Source organism: Orcinus orca, chromosome 19, assembly GCF_937001465.1.
Source record: "Orcinus orca chromosome 19, mOrcOrc1.1, whole genome shotgun sequence".
Classification (NCBI taxonomy): Eukaryota; Metazoa; Chordata; class Mammalia; order Artiodactyla; family Delphinidae; genus Orcinus; species Orcinus orca.
In genome coordinates, this window is record NC_064577.1 from 9,729,967 (window position 1) to 9,747,505 (window position 17,539).

General features: G+C 61.4%; 2 protein-coding genes across 3 annotated transcripts in view; one reads left to right on the forward strand and one right to left on the reverse strand.

Moving 5' to 3' along the window:
• The window catches only part of SPNS2 (SPNS lysolipid transporter 2, sphingosine-1-phosphate), a 35,438-nt gene extending 33,505 nt beyond the window's left edge, over positions 1–1,933 (forward strand). The window contains exon 13 of one of the 2 annotated variants that reach the window (XM_004267020.3): positions 289–429. Coding sequence is in view for 1 of the 2 variants with exons in the window: in XM_049702604.1 (XP_049558561.1) it covers positions 289–772 (484 nt within the window). In the remaining variant the exon portion in view is untranslated. Of the gene's footprint in view, positions 1–288 lie in introns of both variants that reach the window. The other variant, XM_049702604.1, reaches the window with a different exon arrangement.
• Positions 1,813–16,814, reverse strand: MYBBP1A (MYB binding protein 1a). The gene is made up of 26 exons (XM_012531948.3): positions 16,564–16,814; positions 16,272–16,370; positions 15,464–15,547; positions 15,300–15,374; positions 15,100–15,207; positions 13,846–14,021; positions 13,518–13,685; positions 13,294–13,411; positions 11,929–12,224; positions 11,176–11,286; positions 10,501–10,626; positions 10,147–10,314; positions 9,961–10,060; positions 8,257–8,353; positions 8,008–8,159; positions 7,560–7,646; positions 7,320–7,481; positions 7,064–7,234; positions 6,802–6,959; positions 5,534–5,786; positions 5,189–5,314; positions 5,033–5,101; positions 4,327–4,440; positions 4,014–4,115; positions 2,984–3,132; positions 1,813–2,808 (listed from the first exon to the last, which is right to left on the reverse strand). The coding sequence occupies exons 1-26, from the start codon at positions 16,768–16,770 to the stop codon at positions 2,244–2,246; spliced, it is 4,041 nt and encodes a 1,346-aa protein (XP_012387402.2). The 5' UTR covers positions 16,771–16,814; the 3' UTR covers positions 1,813–2,243.
• Between the last annotated feature and the right edge of the window lie 725 nt (positions 16,815–17,539).

The window sequence follows — 17,539 nt, forward strand, 5'->3', positions numbered from 1 at the left end:
GGCCAGGAACTCCCTGCTCGGTTCTGGACTCTGTCCTCCCGAATCCTCCTAGAGGTGCCAGGGCCTGACTCCTCTTTGGACCTTCCTCTGGGCCTGGCCTCTGGGGGCTGCAGCTTCCCGGCAGTGCGAAATCCAAGGTCCCTGCCCCACGCCTTGGCTCCAGTAGACCCACGCCCTTCATGCTACCAGAGCCCCGAGAAAGGCCTGTTTCTCCCCCATAGGGAGGATGGTGAAAGAGGGAAGCTCTGGAATGGGCTCCGCACCTGACCTCTGACCCCCTCCCTCCAGGTGCTACTGGGATAATGAAGAACCCTGGCTCCTACCTAGTCTGGGAGGTGTCCCCCGACGCCCTGGCCCCGTAGGGCTGTCCCGAAGCTTTCCATGTGACCCACAGCTGGGTGCCCACCGGCTCTGCTCTGGGACTGCTGAGTGGCCTTGGCTCCAAGAAGCTGTGTCCTCAGCTAACCTGGAAGGCTGTGTGTGCTGGAGCCATGCGCTGGGACAGACCCCCAGGCCTGGGTCTGGGCTGCAGGGGCCCTGGGCCCCAGGAAGACGACAGCCCACTGTGGGTATGTGGAGAGAAGCCGGCCTGTCCCCAGCTTATGTGATCCTGGGGCAGTCTCTGCCCTCCCCAGACTCTGGGGCCGGGGGGCTGGACTTTCCCGCACAGCTTGCTGGGCAAGGCGTCATCTGCAGCTTTGAAGACACGACACCCCCTGGACTGCACAGAGAAGGGGTGGCCCAAGCCTCAGGGCGGCACTTCCGGCTCTGAGGCTCCCTGAAGCGCCTGGGGCGTGAGGACTGCAGCCTGTCAGCTGGGCCTCTGACCTTGTGGACGTTGGACTCAACCTGGCAGAGCCGGGCACCCAAGTTGCTGGTCGCTCTGGAGGACATCTGTCTCTGCTGCCTTGGGCTGGCTGTCAGCTCGGAGATCTCCCAGGTGGGGGACCATCCTGACAGGGAGCTGGCATTACCAGGAGTGAAGGCCCTGGTGGCAGCTACACCCCACCTGTGCCCCAGGCTTGAGACCTTTGGGGGTTCCCCATGCCTACAGGGCTCCTTGGATCCACCATAGCACCCCCACCCCCCAGAAGCCAGGAACTGACTCTGGCCCGCAGGCTGGGCCCTTTCCAGGGGCAGCGCCCAGGGGACAATTCCCAGAATCTGTGGGGCAGCAGCCAGAGCTCTGGCCGTCAGAGGAAGCAGCCCTCCACTAAGCTTCCTGGCCCAGGGCCAAGCCTGGTGGGAGCGGAGGCACATCGGGACAGGCCAACACCCAGAGCCACCTCCACGCAAACAGCAGCTGCTTTCAAATGCAGCCCTTTCCAGACCCCCCCCCCGCCCTCAGAGCCACACGCTGGGGCGCCAGCCCCCCAGCTTCCCCCGTGGAGCTCATCACATCCCCTCTGCGTCACACACTCCCTCCCGGTACCTCTGCTGGAATCAAGGTGGTTCTGGTCTCGGTGGCCCCGTGTGGCCAGCAGGAGACCCTAAGAGCCCTGCGTCACACACTCCCTCCCGGTACCTCTGCTGGAATCAAGGTGGTTCTGGTCTCGGTGGCCCCGTGTGGCCAGCAGGAGACCCTAAGAGCCAGCCAGCTTAGTGCTCTCTGCCCACAGTTGAAGGGCTGGCGTGGCTTCAATGGTGGGGAAGTTAGTGGTGTAGCCCCCCTCCCCACCAAGCTCTGGGGCACCCTGGTGGGGGGGCTAACCCAGGGGTGGGCTTCCCCCAAAGACCAGCCTGGCCTCGACTGGGGCCCCAGCAATGTTTTCTTGTTGTACAAGAACCAGGTCCAAGTGTTGCTTCCTCTTCCCTTCCGGAAGCCAAACTGCTCCTTTATTTTTTAGAGCTGCTGATTGTGAATCTCAGAGTCTTAAGAGAGAAGCCAAATATATTCCTCTTGTAAATGAAGAAATAAAGATATTTAAGTCACGCCCCAGTGGCTCCCGCAGGAAAGCAGCCTGGGGGGTACGAGGCATGGTCACACTTGTACCCCACTCGCCAGATACCAGAGCCCTGGGCCTGGCCCACACCGCTTGGGGAGCCAAGGTCCCAAGCGTGCTGTGTGCCTGAGAGCAGCGGCAGGGCCTAGCCCAGGGCTGGGGTCTCTGAGGCCACGCCTGCTGGGGCAGGACCTGGCAGCAGACCTCCCACCCCCGGCGCAGAAGGCAGAATCTCAGACGGTGGCTTGTGTATTAAAATTGCGGTGAAAAAATAGGAGTCTCTAGGGCGGATGGGGACACTCACAGCTTTTTCGCCTTCCTCAGCTGCCCCTTCTTCTTGACCCCACTCTGGAGGAGGCTGGGGCTCCTGCTGGCCAAAGACAACCTGGCCTTTCTCCGAGGCAGCGCGGACTGCGGCGACTTGCCTGAAACCCCCTTTTGGGGCAGATTCTTCTGAGGCTTTTTGGCAGCAGGCTCCTTGGGGGACTCAGGAGACACGGGGGTGGCTCTGCTCACCTGGGACAGCTTCCGATTTTTCTTCTGCGGCTTTGGGGTCTTGGCGGGGCTGCTGGGGCTCGTGGCAGGGGGCTCTGGGGTCGGACTCTTGGAGGCAGGCAGCCCCTGCGCCTGGGGCTGGGCTGGGCCCTTGCGCTTGATCTTCCTCTTCCTCTTGCCAGTGCTGGGGGGCTGGTCCCCACCAGCAGCTGCGGGCTTGGCCGCCTCCTCCTGCGTGGTGTCCTCGGACTTGCGTTTCTTACGCTTCTTGGTCTCTGGCAAGAACCCCTTTTTCTTCCGCTTCATGCTAATGGGGCTCGGCGTGGCCTTAGGGACTTCCTTGGCATCCTTCTTCTCTGACTTGGGACGCCTGGGAGGAAGTGAGCAAAGGAAAGAAGTATGTGGTGAGGGCAGGGTTGACCTCCGCGTCCGTGGTCCCCAAGCTGCCCAAAGCTCCCACACTGCGGTGCAGACACCAGGACGTGTGCAACGTGAGGGTCTTCCTAGCCCCTCCCAAGGTGGGGGCCCCCTCTCCCCGAACGTACTGGACTCCGAGGAACTTCATGGCCTGCCAGTAGAGATCATAAAGGCGGCTGGAGCCGGCCGAGTGCGCCCCCTGCTGTAGCCCCTGCTGCAGCCTCGGCTGTTGGCTCTGCAGCACGCCCAGGACAGCGGTCAGGTCCATCGTCAGCTTCTGCAGAGGGGCAGGAAGGCTGTGGCTGCAGTGGTGACATGAGGCATGGCCTGCCTCTCCCTGGCTCCTGTCCTCCCACCCTTGCCCGGTGAGAGCCACTCTGTGAGCCCACCCCCCTTCTGGACCCTCAGCCAATCCTGCCTGTACATCCCTAGTCTCTCTCGCGTTGCAAGGAAAAAAGAGCCCCAGGTGCCATGTTCTGTTCTCTTCCCACAGCCCATAAGGCCCACCCACCTCCGGGGTGCCCCATGCAGTGACCTCAGGGTTGCCAATGCCTTTCCTCCTATCTCCCTCTCCCCGTCACATACTGAATGGGTTGTTTTTCAAATCCACTGGCTTCCAGAACACCCCTCTCGCTCCTGGCTTTTTACTACCCCTCTGAGCATGGCTTCTCAGGTCCGCTTGCCGCTCTGCAAGGCCCTGGCCCTGTCTGCTCCCTGCAGCCCCCTCTTGGAAGCTTATCCCGCACCTGGGCTTTGATCAAGTGTCTCCGCTAAGAACCCCCAAACCTCTTCCTCTGGGCCAGACTGGAGGAACCAGAGCCTTGCCCACAGCGGCCCCTTGAGCATCTCACGCTCCACCCGCCCAGCCCGCCTCCGCAGGCCCAGAAACCCGTGCCCCGCGCTCACAGCCGCGTCCTCCCGTGGTCGCCAGCCCTCCCAGCCCCTTCTCGGCTTTCTTACTGGAGCAGAGGGACAGCCCCCGGCTCCCCCCACCCCGGCCAGGCACTGGCTGTGGCACCCTCGCCCCTCACACGAAGCCCAGATTCCTGAGCCTAGCGTCCAGAACCTTCCCCACCTGTCTCCCCACCTGCCCCCTCACCTCTGCTCAGACTGCCTGCCCTGCCTGCGTGGTGCCCGCCCTCCCGCGCGCAGGCTCACCTCGTGATGGATGTTCCTGAAGAGAACGTTGAGCAGCTCCAAGGAAGACAGCTCCTTCTGGCGCCCTGACTTGGTCTCGGCCTCACCCAGCGTCCGCAGGGTCTAAGGAGAAGGCAGCCAGGCTGAGCCCCTCCAGAGAGCTGCCCAAAGCCTTGCTGTTGCCCACACGAAGAGATTAGGGCGCCGAGGAGAGAAATGCCTCCTTGGGGGGACCTCCAACCCACCCCCAGGCGCAGGGTCCAGCAACCCTTGCCCCTTGGTTCCCAGAGCACCACTGCCAGTGGGCGGGGGAGCGGAGCCCCGTGGCTGTTACCTCGGTGACCTTCGCCAGGATCTGGTCCAGCAGCTGCTCCCACTCGGGGTCCTTAAAGCACAGCCTCAGCTCCCGCGTGGGCAGGGTCTTCTGGAGCAGCAGGCAGGCCTGGGCCTGGGGGGTGGGGGGGGGGTGGAGAATGGGGTGACCAGGAGCCTCGGCACGCTGGGCCAGGGCTGAGGGAACCGCAGGGGGACCCCCACGAGCTCCAGGAGCCTGCTGGGCACTAGAATAGGTCACGCGGGAGGCGCTGTCGCCACAGAAGCTCTGGGCTGGGCCCTCACCTGCCCCTGCCCCTTCTTCTCAGGCAGGTGGGAGAACCGAGGCCTGGGGGGCAGCCAGGGCTGTCAGTCAGCCGGACAGGGTTCCTGGCCCTCCACTCACTCAGTGCGTCTTCCTGTGTCTCCAGCCCCCTCGTCCCACCCCCGCCCCCAGGCCTACACCCATCAGCCCGGGGCTTCCTCTGCGCAGGTCAGAGCACGGTCTCTGAGGAGCTGGTGGGCTCGGGCCACACAGGAAGGGCCCCCCACCCCCAGCTGCTCTAGGCCTACAGTGGGGGCGGGGCTGGCCAGGTCGGAGGGGCAGGGCCCACCCTCTGGCCCGCCCAGGGCAGCATTCCCAGGCCTCACAAATAGCTAACCAGCCAGCCAGGAGTCGAGCGGGCAATTCAGACAAGCCCTCAGCTGGGATCTGGGAAGCCCCTTACCTGATGGCGGGGCCGCGTGTGGCTTGCCACGTGCTCGACCACGATGGGGAGCAGGTTCTTACAGAGCATCTGCGGAGGGAGTGATGGGCTGTGAGCTGGGCTGTGAGGACTGGGCCGAGCAGGGGCCCAAGGGGGCGGCCTGGCACTACAACTCACCGGGTGCCGGGAGAAGAGGCTGAGGAACATGGGAGCCGTGAGCGGGCTGCTGCGCTTGGTCAGGAAGGAGCTCAGTGCCGATGAGTAGATCGGGGTCACGAGGCTCAGATCCAAGCAGCTGGCAGCCTGCACCGTGTGAGAGCTGGTGTGATGCCAGGGAGAGGGGGCCCTGGCATGGGAGCAGAGCCTGGGCTGCCTTCAGAAGGCTGAAAGCTGGGTCCCGGGGAAGGCACAGCCTCAACTTCCCATCTGTGAAGTGGGCAGATGGTCCCGCCGCCTCCTGGGACTGGCTCCCACCAGCTTGGACTTTCCAGGCTGAGCCTTCCCGGGCCAGCGCCCGCTCACCTCTGGGCCCTGGGGCTGGGTGCCGGCGTCAGTGGCGGCTTTCTCCTTCTTCTGGGCCTTGCAGGTGGACTTGCCCACAGTGTTGCCCTTTAGGACCCGGAGCAGGTAGAGGGAGGCGTTGAAGTAGTAGAGGCAGACGGAGGAGTCAGCCTGGCGACCGGCCTGCTGCACCAGCCGCTCCAGCTGGGCGTACAGAGTCTCCACGCGGTCGCCCACGTTGCGGCAGTAATGCCGGGAGCGGCACAGGTGGTGCCTGGTGGGGGAGAGCGGGGTGGGGGTGGTCACGATGTTACCCCCCACCCCGCCCCACGGCAGGGCCAAGCCCCAGGGTAGGGACACTGGGTCCCATTTCACAGGCAGGAAACAAACACCTAAAGAAAGGGGTCTGACCAAGGGTGCAGGGGCAGGCCCGGGACCACATGCAGATGGGCTCTGAGGAGAAGCCGGAGGGAAACCAGCTCCCTGGGTGAGGCTCCACCACGGGCCAACACCCCGACCTGGCCACAGCCCCATCTACACCCGCCCCCCGGGGGATGGTGGCTTCCAGGCTCTTTGTAAGACACAAACCAGGGCCTGCGCGCTCAGTACCCTTCGGGCCTGGGCAGAGTGGGAGGGAGAACTAGATGAGCACGTGGGACCTGGGCCTGCAGGGGGCGTGAGCGGGGGCGCGCTGTCCACTGCCCCTCCCCACCTGCTCTGTGCTACACACTCGGCACCTCAAGTCCTTAGGCCTCTCTCTGTCTCCACCACCTCCTCTGCTCTCTAGAAGACAGGGAGGGCTCCCCCTGCCACGCTGCGCCGACTCTCTTGCTGGGCTCCCTGCTCTAGCACCACCCACTCGCCCGCCTCTGGCTGCAAATGCCTCCGAGGGCCACGAGGCCTCTCGCCTCCGTGTGACACGTGTGGACACGCCTTTCTGCCCCGCCTTTGGCCTCTGGGCCCGAGGAGCTCCCTGCACTGCCTAAACTTCTCCCAAGTGGCCTTCCCTGGCACCTCAAGCCTGGGTTAGGTGCCCCTACCATCTCCCATCCAGCCCCTGCCACAGGCCCAGAATGTCGCCGCTGGACGCCCTGTCGGGTTTCCCAGCCTCAGTGACCCCGAGGGCAGGGATGGGACTGGGGGCCCCGTGCTTAGGGCTGCAGAACACACGGGCGGGGCAGAGCTGAGTGAGACTTCCCGAATGATGCGGGCCCCCGGGGCTCCCGGCTCCTACCCTTTCTACCCAGGGAACCCCAGAGGCCCGGCTCCCCGGGGCCACCCGCGCTCACATGAAGATGCGGGCCGTCTTGTGCAGCAGGTCCTGCTCCTGCTTCGTGCTGCTGGTGCGCATGCTGCGCCGGATGACGTGCAGCAGCGGCTCGAGCACCTCCAGGACCAGGGGGTTCTCGGGCTGCTTGGTCACCAGCACCTCGATCAGGTCCAGGACCTGTAGCCGGGAAGGGTGGACTCAGCCAGGTGTGGGGACGGGAGCAGAGGGAGACTGGACGGGGGGTGGCGGGGGGGGGGGGGTGGGCCGCCTTGCGGGCTCACCCTGATCTGGAAGCCCCGGCGGAGTGCCTTCTCCTTCTCTAGCTTGTTCTTCTCGTCCCTCCGGGCCTGGATGCGCAGCTTCTGCTCGGCAAAGAGGCTGGCCAAGTTCTTGTCCAGGGCCATCATGGCCTCATCCCCCAGCTCGTCGTCGTCCTCGCCGTCAGCTCCGCCCTGAGGAAAAGATGCCCCGTGAGCGGCCCGGCCTCGTGCAGGAGACGCACACAGACGCAGGGCCCCCAGCCCGGCTCCTGCTCACCAGCGCCTTCCCTGCCTGCAGCACCGCCCGCAGCTGCTCCCGGAAGCCCTGGTCCACGTCCCCGTCCCGCTCCTCCTCGTCGCTCTCCTCGTCATTGCTCTCCCCCTCGTCGCTCTCCGAGTCTTCATTGCCCTTGTCCTCGCCGTCGTCCGAGCTCTCGTCCTGTGGGTGGGCCGCGCGTCATGCCTCTCCACCACTCACCGCGTGTCCGCCCGCCCCCCGCCCCTTGCTGGCACGAACCTCCGCATCCCCCAGCAACTGCCGCTCAGAGGCGTCTGTAACCACCACGTTGTCGTCCTCATTCTGGCTCTCCTCGGGGTTTAGCACCTGCCGGGATTCCCAGATGGCTGATGCACCTGTTGGCCCAGCCCCTTCACCCACCTCAGACCCCTGGGCCCTCTCAACTGCCTTCCCTGACCACGGCCGTCCGGTCTCGGCCAAAGGTCCCCATTTCAGGGAGGAAGATGGAGCCCAGGAGAGAAAGCCACTCCCTCCAGTGCCTCCTTGATAAACCCCGTCAGCTCTTGGCAAACCCAGGGTCAGGGTGCACAGCAGGAGACTTTGAAGGAGGCCCCCGACCACCTTGCAGGTTACAGTCAGGACAAGGTGGCAACGAGGCAGCCCTAGTGCAGCCCAGCGCTTGGAGAGCCCCATCCCGGGACCCATTTCCCCAAAGGCCCCAACTTACATCCAGGATGAGCTGCAGGGCACGTGGAGTCAGGTGGGAGCAGATGTGGCTGAACACACTTCGGGCCACCTGGCGCATCAGGTGGCTGGGCTGGGCCAAGAGGGCCAGCAGGATCTCCAGCAGCACCTCCACCCACGGTGGCTCCTGCGGGTCTGCGAGCAGGGAAAGGGCTGAGTCTGGGCAGGGCACCAGCGCCCCACGCTGGGTCCCTATTGCCTGCCCCCCCACCCCCCCGGGACGATGACCCACTGGTGGCCTTGGAACGGGTCCGACGGGGCTTCTCCCCCAGGCTCTTTTTGATGCAGGTCTGGATGTCGCCCAGGAGGTCACAGCTCTCTGTGGGGGACTGCAGGACAGGACAGAAATCAGGAGCCAGGCCCCATTCCCAGCCTTTGCTGAGCCAGAAGAGGGGGTGGCCAAGTGGGAGGAGCTGGCATCTGAGGCCTAGAAGACTCCAGACTGCCCTGGCCAGTCACCCTCACAACCCAGAGCAGAGGACCCCAGCCAGACCCCAGGGGCAGCCCAAGAGCTGATGACCTTTTACATGTAACACGCAGGCACGGGGTCTGAGCGCCTTCAGAGACCGTGAAGCCCAACCTGCCCACCGCTGCCAGAGCAGTGGAGAGCCTAACAAGGCTGGCCTGGTCAGGACCACAGGGCACCAGCAGGCCCCAGCCTCCTGATTTGCAGTTCTAGATTTCTCCTCCCACACCAGGCTCGACATTGCTACAGAGAAAGACCTGAAAATCATTGATCTTAACAAATTTAAACCCATCTTGATAGGGGAATAAGCCCAGACTCCAGCCACCGACCGGTGAGTTGAAAATAACCTGTGTGACTGCCGGTACCAAAAAGGCAGACTTTCCCCCATAATGCAGCAGGGCAGCGTCAGTGTTGGGGGCAGGGGTGGTGGAGCGAAGGCCAGAACAGGGCCCTAAGCCCTGGCCATCTTTGCCTCCAGCTTCCTGGCTGTGGCTGGGTACCTTTTACCCAAGTCAAGCTCGGAGGTCCCAGGGTCTGGGTGGGCCCCTCAGAGGCCCAGTGCCAAGCACTGGAAGGGGCATCGAGACCGATCGTTATCCACACAGCTCATCTACGAGCTGGGCTGAGTGCCCAAGACCTGGAAGCGAAAACTCCCAGAAGGGAGTCCCGTCTCAGACTACTCAAGACCTGAAGCAGCCCCACAAGAGCCAGCCCACACAACGCAAGAGGAAAACCTTCAGAGAAACCAGGGTTCAGAGCCGGGAAGAAACCACGAGGCTCAAAAGAGCTGCCGGCACTAAACTGCAAACGTGGTCAAAGTTTCTTACTGGAAAGAATGGAAAAAGAGACAGAGCTGGTTCTAGAGGACCTGTCATGAGAAGGAGTATGAGTGACCATGTGAGGAATATAGTGACAGGGCACAGAACCCCACGTGGGGAGCACCAGACAGAAACACGCTACCCTCAACCCACTACTATGGGTTCTGGAAGTGCGAGAATCAGACAGAAAAGTCAGGACCCCGCTTCTAATTGACCACTGACAGACAGAAGAACTGCCCCCATCAGTGACTGGTATGCCCAGAGCCAGAGCCCTTCTTCTTTACATCCATCACCTCTGGTCAGTAAGGCAGTTTTGGGAGGCCCTGGGGGATAGTGGGGTCAGATCCCTACGTTTGAATCCTAGCCAACAGCTGTATGGCCTGGGGTAAGTTACTTTACCTAAGTCTGTTACCCCACCTGTCAAAAAGAAGATGCGGCTGACTCAAAACTGTGGGGATTACAAAGGACACTGCCTGGGAAAGCTCAGGATGTAGCTGGGGCCCAGTAAGTGGATGCAGTGATTTCGTCCTTGGGCTGTAATTCCAGCCCGGAGCAGTCAGCCTAGGAAACCGGCCAACTTCAACACTCCAGAGCCTCTCCTGGCCACCGCGGACCCCAGGTCTGTAACCCCTTCCCTTCCAGGCCGCCATACCTTGAAGAGGTGTATGCCCACCAGGAGTAGCAGGTGCTGGAAGGCAGTGGCCTTGGCCTCTGAGGACTGGGCCTCCAGTTCTTTTAGAGTCTTCAGAGTCCTGGGGGAGACGGGCACACCCTCAGGCACTGTGGCCAGCGTCAGTACCCCAGTGTCCCGCCCATGCTGCGGCAACTGCACCCTCACCGGTCCCAGGCCTGGCGCTGCTGCGTGGTGAAGGCCACCAGGGGAACCACGTTGCGGCTGTGGCTCATCAGCAGGTCTGCGAACCGCACCAGGCGGTAGGTCCAGGGCTGCCCGTCCTGCGTCTGCCCCGGCGCCTGCCGGAACTGCGTGCTGAGGGTCTGCAGCAGGCTGGTAGGGGTGGGGTCAGGGTCACAGGCTGGGCTGGTGAACAAGGCCACACCCCCCCCAGCCCCACACTGTGACCCACTGGAACTCACTGGGCCGCAGCTTCAAACTGGAGGGAGCAGCACCCCGAGGCCACCTTCCTGCCCGCTTGCCCACCCTCAGACCTCTCCCAGGCTGCCCAGCGCCCACCTGAAGAAGGCACTGCCCACCACCTCCCGGGTCCGGCTGTCCAGTGGGTGAGAGAAGTGCTGCTCGGTCTCAGGGATCTGGGACATGGGCTTCTTTGTCTCGAAGAATGAGTGGAAAAAACAAAACCTGGGGAAGGAGGGAGGGAGGGAGGGAGGAAGAATAACCCGTGTTACCCTCAGTCAGTGCCACCATTCTGAGCAGCCCATCCTCGGGCCCTCACCGAGGGCCTGGTGCCAGGTGGCAACGATGAGAGAACGGCCATTTCTCAGGTCTGGATCCGCAGCAGAACAGAGCCCAGGCCGGACTAGGGAGAGGACCAGCATCCCTCCCTCACAACCAAGATGTGAGGCTGTGTGGCCTCGGCCAGGGCACCACCGCTTCTGCCTCTCTTGGGGCTGCAGGGAGGGTGGGAGGGGCGCCTGGCAGATGCAGAGGCGAGGACCCCCCAAAACTGCCGACACGCAAAGGCGTCTGGGGAGGGTGGAGCCAGCCCAAGCCTCTACGGTCCCCCTTCCGAGGGTTCCCCCAAGGAGTTCCCCTAAATCTCCTCCTGCCTAAGGGGCAGGGACAACTTGACCCCCAGCCTCCTGGCTCCAGGGGGACCCAAACTAGGATCAGACAAGAGGCCGCTGCACCCGTGGGGAGTTGGGGTTCAAGCACATCTCATGACGATACCTGGCCACCTCCTCAATCAGGGTCTCCTCCTTCTCCGCGTGCAGGTTGTCCACGATGCTGACTAGGCGGAAGATGAGCCACTTCCGCAGCCGGAACACGGCTCGCTCAGGCCTGTGGGCAGGACGCAAGTCCGGAAGCCGTTTAGAGGTGGTGAAAACAGGGCCCCCTTGCCCCGTCTTGGAGACAGGAAAACCAATAAAGATGCCCCAACGCCCTCATCACCAGCACGGGGCCACGTATGAGAAAACCGAGGCCTTTAACAGCGAAGGCTCGGGGGCTTCCCTAGCAGTGCAGTGGTTAAGAATCCGCCTGCCAACACAGGGGACACGGGTTCGATCCCTGGTCCAGGAAGATCCCACATGCTGCAGAGCAACCAAGCCCGTGCACCACAACTACTGAGCCTGCGCTCTAGAGCCCACGAGTGACAACTACTGAGCCCACGTGCCATAACTACTGAAGCCCACTTGCCTAGAGCCCGTGCTCCACAAAAAGAGAAGCCACCGCAATGAGAAGCCTGCGCACATCAACAAAAAGTAGCCCCTGCTTGCCCCAACTAGAGAAAGCCCATGCGCAGCAACGAAGACCCAATGCAGCCAAAAATAAGTAAATATATATATATATATTATATATAAAAAGGAAAGAGTGAAGGCTTAGATCTTCCCCACCTCTCCCCGCTTGGGGAACCATGGTACCATGTGAGGGAGGGTCCAGGCCTTTGGGGCCAGCAGGCCCCTCCCCACCAGGCCCACTCACCCGTGGAACAAAGCGTCCTGGGCTTTCTTCTGGTTGTTGGTGCTGAAGTCCACCAAGGAGTCCAGGTTGGGCTGCAGAAACATGTCCCGCAGCCAAGCCACGTAGCCCTTGAGGGCGGGGAGACTCAGGAACTGCGTGACCCGCCAGAAGGTGGGCACGACGGGGAGGCCCTGGTTGGTGACGGACGTGAAGCCCACCACCAGGGCCAACTGCCGCTCGGGGTCGTCCTGGCAGCCCTTCAGGAAGGCCCCCACGTACTCATTCATCTCTGGAGCAAACTTGAACTGGCTCGGGAGCTGCGAGAGGTGGGCACAGCACTGGGGTCACCAGCCAGGAGGGATCCAACAGCGCCCCAGCTTCTTCCACAACAGGCTATACTGAGGCCCAGGAAGCACCCTCCCTTGGGTGGGTTGCCCAGGCGCCCCAGAGTTTAATCTTTGTAACAACCCTTTGCCCTGGGCCCCTCTGTTCTGCAGATGAAGAAAACGAGGCACAAAAAAGCTTGCAAGTAACTTCTGAGGGTCACAGGGCTCCACGTGGTGCAGCTGGGATCCGGCTCCAGTCAGTCTGGCCCCCCAGTCCGTGCACTTAACCACTGCTCTGTCCTTTCTAAGCCTGTCCTTCACCCAGAAGAGAGGAACAGCAGCTCTCCAAAGCTGGTTGTAAAGATGAAATGAGCCACTAACAAACCCAGCAGCACTTCCTGTGAACCGGGCACTGCCTTAAGCGCCTGTGGACAATATGAGCCTGGTCATCCTCACAATGACCGAGGAGGGTCCTGCTCCTCTCATCTCACGGGCAAGCAGAAGCAGGCACAGAGAAAGGAAGCAAGTTGCGGAAGGCCACACAGCTGCGGTGGAGTCAGGAGGGAGCCTGGCCGACCCAGGTCCGGGATTCCGTGCTCTTAACCACCAGCTGATTCTCCTGTGGCGCACTTAGCTTAGTGTGGGGTGCACAGACTGCTCAGAACGGCATCGGTGATGATGGCTGTTCTCACTGTAGCACTAGCTGGGGGTGGAGGGAGGTCTGGACAGACTGCTGGTGGGGTATATAGAGGCGGGGGAGGGGTATACAGCTATAGAGGCGGGGGAGGGGTATACAGCTATAGAGGCAGGGGTTGGCGGGGGTCGGTCCTCAGGCAGCTCACTTTACACAGAGAGAAGGGACACCCAGGTCCCAGGTCCCTCCGAACAGCAGCTGTGCTTACCCATCCCAGGCAGGACCACTGACATGGAGAGGAGAGCAACCCTCTCCTGGAAGCCAGCTGACCCCAGAGGCGGCCCCCCCACCCCAACTTCGTGGCAGGAAGCAGCCCAGTCGCCTGGCCCTTTCTGGCAGGGCTGGGCCACAGGGGGCAGCACCTACCTTAGCAGTGACCATGTGCTCCCCGTAATGGCGGATCAGGTCCCCCTGCATCACCAGCTGCAGCTGCTCCTTGGACAGCAGGGGCAGGGCCGCACCCAGCAGGCGGAAACACAGGTAGCTAAGGGGGCGCAGGACAGAGCCTGGTCAGAGCCCTCGGACTCCTGGCCCATCCCTGCTTAACAAACCTGGGAGAAGGGATGGAGAGAGGTCAAGCACTCACGCACCTGGCCGGCCAGAACTGCTTCTTCAGGAGCCCTTGTTCCACAACTTCCTTCCAGAACCGTGGGAAGCTGTCTTCCTGGAGCGCCAGGCGGAGCAGGTCCAAAGCCACAGCAGGCAGCTTGCGTTCCTTCTTCACAGAGGTGGCCGCCATCTTCAGCACAGTCACCAGCCTGCAGAGGAAGGCGGAGGGGACTCAGGGGGCACTCCCTAAACAGACAGGGCCAGGGGCCTGGGGCCACATGGACACCCGACCCCAGGCCATGGCGCAAACCCGTGGATAGAGAGGCAGCCCCGAGGCCCAGAGAGCCCATCTCCCCGCCTCCCTCACACCTGGGGATGCTCTCATCTGAGAACAGGTTGACCGGTCCCATCAGCTTCTCCAGCTTCTTGGGCACCTTCTGCTGGGCCAAGAGGAAGAGCTCCAGGTGCTCAGGGGAACCAAGTACTGAATTCAAGTCGGGCTTGAGGACTTTTGGCAGGACCTCCTGCAACATGGCCTCTGGGACCTGGCGTGGACACATGGGTTGAGGGATGGGGGCCTCCCTCATAGCACCCTTTGTCTCTCCCCATGGGGTGAGTCCTGTGGGCCCTGTTCCACCTGCCAGCCCAAGGAGGGACAGCCACAGTCCACCTTGCCAGGCATCAGAGGGTGTTCCTTAGAAAGCTCAAGTTCCCAAGTCCCTGAAGCTGGGTTTTAAACAAGCACCCCGCTGATGCTAATTGGCCCTGGACCACCCTTTTAATTATTCCTCTCTTGGGTTTTGCAGAACTAGCCCATTTCTTATACAACGTGCCCCACGTGAAGGTCCTTCTGGCTCTGTGGCCAGGGCTGTGCAGAAAGCCTTGGCCTGGGATGTACCGGTCCCTGCCTTTTCCTCAGCAGCAAAGGATTCTAGGTACTAGCCCACCTCCATTTCCCACAGAGGGCAGTGGGGGCCCCTGAGGGGCCAGCTCTGCCCAAATCAATGGCAAACATGTTGGACCCACCGGGCACATGCCAGGCACTGTTCTAAAACGGCACCATCCAATGTGGCTGCCACTGGCCACATGTGCACACCACGCACTTAGAATGTGCTAATCTGAATGGAAATACACTGAGTGATCAACACACTGGATTTTAGAAACTTAAAAGAACGTAAACTACCTCTACAGTTTTTTTGTACTGACTGCACATTAATACTTTAGACACAGTAACATGTTTTATTTAGTCTAGTAAACCACACCTATTTCTTTCTCACTTTTTTTTTTTGCTGTACGCGGGCCTCTCACGGTTGTGGCCTCTCCCGTTGCAAAGCACAGGCTCCGGACGCGCAGGCTCAGCGGCCATGGCTCACGGGCCCAGCCGCTCCGCGGCATGTGGGATCTTCCCAGACCGGGGCACGAACCCGTGTCCCCTGCATCGGCAGGCGGACTCTTAACCACTGCGCCACCAGGGAAGCCCCTCTTTCTCACTTTTTAAATGTAGTTACTACAAAACGTCAAGTACCACACACATTTCCGCGGGACAGTGCTGTGTTTCCACGCGTAAACTCGCATCGTCTCCGTTTCCCTCTACAACAGGCAGCGTTACCCCAGGCCCCGTACCTGCGAGAGGATGTCCACCAGGGCCTTCTGGGGCTGCTCCTGCAAGTGGCTGTAGTGCTGGCCCAGGACTTGCAGCAGCTTCACCGACTGCATCAGTGCCTCCGAGTCCTGGTACCCCCAGAGGCAGAGAGGGTGTGAGCAGGGCATGCCCCTCTCCCCCCACCAGTCCAAGCCAGTCCACATACCCCCAAAACCCTTACCTTCACCAGCCTGCCTGACTGAAAGAGGGCTAGCACCCCAAACAGGTTTCCAAAGAGAGCAGGTCTCACCATCCCCTAGAAAAGGATTCCAGGCACTGGTGAGAAGGATCCAAGTGTTCCCCAACCCTGGGGCCGCTGACCTCCCCGGGGCCACTGACTCTCACCTTCTTAACCTTCTGCAGGTCATATTTCTCTTGTATCTGCTGCAGGATGCTGCACAAGGGGATGTCTTCAAAGGCCTGTAACAGCTGCCAGGAGGAAAGGAGGGGTTCTGGGGGAGCGGCCCAGCCACATCCCAAAGGCCTCCATCTCCCCCCACTTCTCCCTTCAGCTTCTGCCCAGAGGCCGTGGACCCCCGCTCCCACCCCAAGGATGCCTCTGAAACTGCCTACCCACCTCTGAGCAGTGCTGATGATAGAACACAGCTGTGAATGGAACTGAATCTTGCCTCCCTACCCCATGCCCAGCTGGGGTTCAGAAAGTACCTCCTTGGGCCGCTAGATTGCTCGACTGCGATTCCCAAACACTCCATCCCCACAGCCTGCTCTGAGCTCCCCCCAGGCAGACCCTCAAGGACCAGGTCTCTACAGCCCTTCCATTTGTTCAGACTCCTTAGAGATAGCCTATAATTAGCTGAAATACCCCTTGGGAGAAGAGGGCCCCGAACCCTGCAGAGGTAAGAGAACTCACCCTAAAGCTTACTACCGCCAGTAAATGTACCTCAGAGGCTGGTCAACCCATGTACCCCAAAGCGAACTCAACCTTCCACTGCACCTGCCTGGGCTTCTCTGCACACAGGCCGTGCTCATGCAGTTTTCTCCGCGTGCACGTGGGGACACCTCCCATCAACTCGGATGCCACCCCATCAATTTCTCAGCTGCCACTTCTCCTACAGCTGGGACATCTGCCCTTCTCACTCCCCCACTGTTTTGATCAGCAAGGCTGAACCCATTCCAGGAAGCACCACCTCACCTGCGCCAGAGCCAGACTGTAGCAAGGCCGGGCTGTTTCTCGTCCGACCCCGAGCCCAGTGATTAGGCGCTTCAGGGAGTACTTCAGCTCGGATGATCCCTGAGGAACCAAGCACATCCCCAGGTGGGGCGGTGAAAAGAACCGTCCGGCACCCACTCATCCCTTTTCCTCGGCGCGCGCTCACCTGGGCCTCCACGTTCGCGACCATATAACCCCGGGCCCAACTCCTGGGGCCCGCCGCTACATCTTTGCTGGGATCTATACAGCCCCGTCCCAGGTCCCGCCACCATACCTCTGGCCTTGCGCGCAGATACTCCAGCAGCTTCTCCGTGGCCTCAAGCCGCGTCTCCTGCTGCGGCTTCGCAATGTCCCAGAAGAAATCCAAAAACTCGCGGCTGTGCTTGAGCAGGCCATGACGGTCGGCAGGCCGGGCGCCACTCTTCGGGGCCTCTCCCGGAGCCGGAGGCTCAGCAACGTCCGTACTCTCCGTCTCCGCCATGCTTGTCGAACACGTGGGCTCTGAAGACTGCCTCTTCCAGGTCGGGTCGCGGCGCATGCGCACTGAAGTGGGTCGGCTGGGGGCGGGGCGGCCTGGCTCTTCTGTTCTCAGGGAGATCAGGAGTTTGAATTTTATTCTGATTGTGATGGGGAATCGCTGGAGGGTTTTACGCAGGGACAAGGCTTGATCTTACTTACACTTTTAATAGATTATCCTGCTGTGTGGAGGACGGATTGTAGGAGAGCAGAATAGAAGCAGGAAGACCAGTTGGATCGGACCAAGGTAATGTGAGAAAATTCCAGCTAATTTAGAGCTGGTAGTGGGTGATGGAAAAGAGAGGGATGTTAGGTTTGGGGCTAACCTCAGCGGGTAGGCTGTGGTATCACTTGAGCTGGGGGAAGAATTTTCTTCGTTGTGGGGAGCAGTAAGGGGGAGGTGGTGGGGTTGAGTTCTTTAAATCAGAGATACCTCTTACAGGGCGGCTGAGGAGTGCTACTGGCCACGCCTGTTTCTTGGCTTGAGAACCTGTCTCTGGAGGACTGTCGTTCAGAGACCCTGGCGCTCTGGGAAGCGGGGAGGTGAGGGCCAACGCTGGCCTTGAAATTCCACACACCCAGCTCCAGCCCCTTTTGTAGCCCGAGACACCCAACTACTCATCCTCTCAACCACTTCCTTGCTCTGCTGTTTCAGAAAGTGAGAATAAGTGGTTTACCTTGTACATGTGGTGCCCCAGAAGGTGAGCAGAAAGACAGCAGCCCGGCTCTGTGTC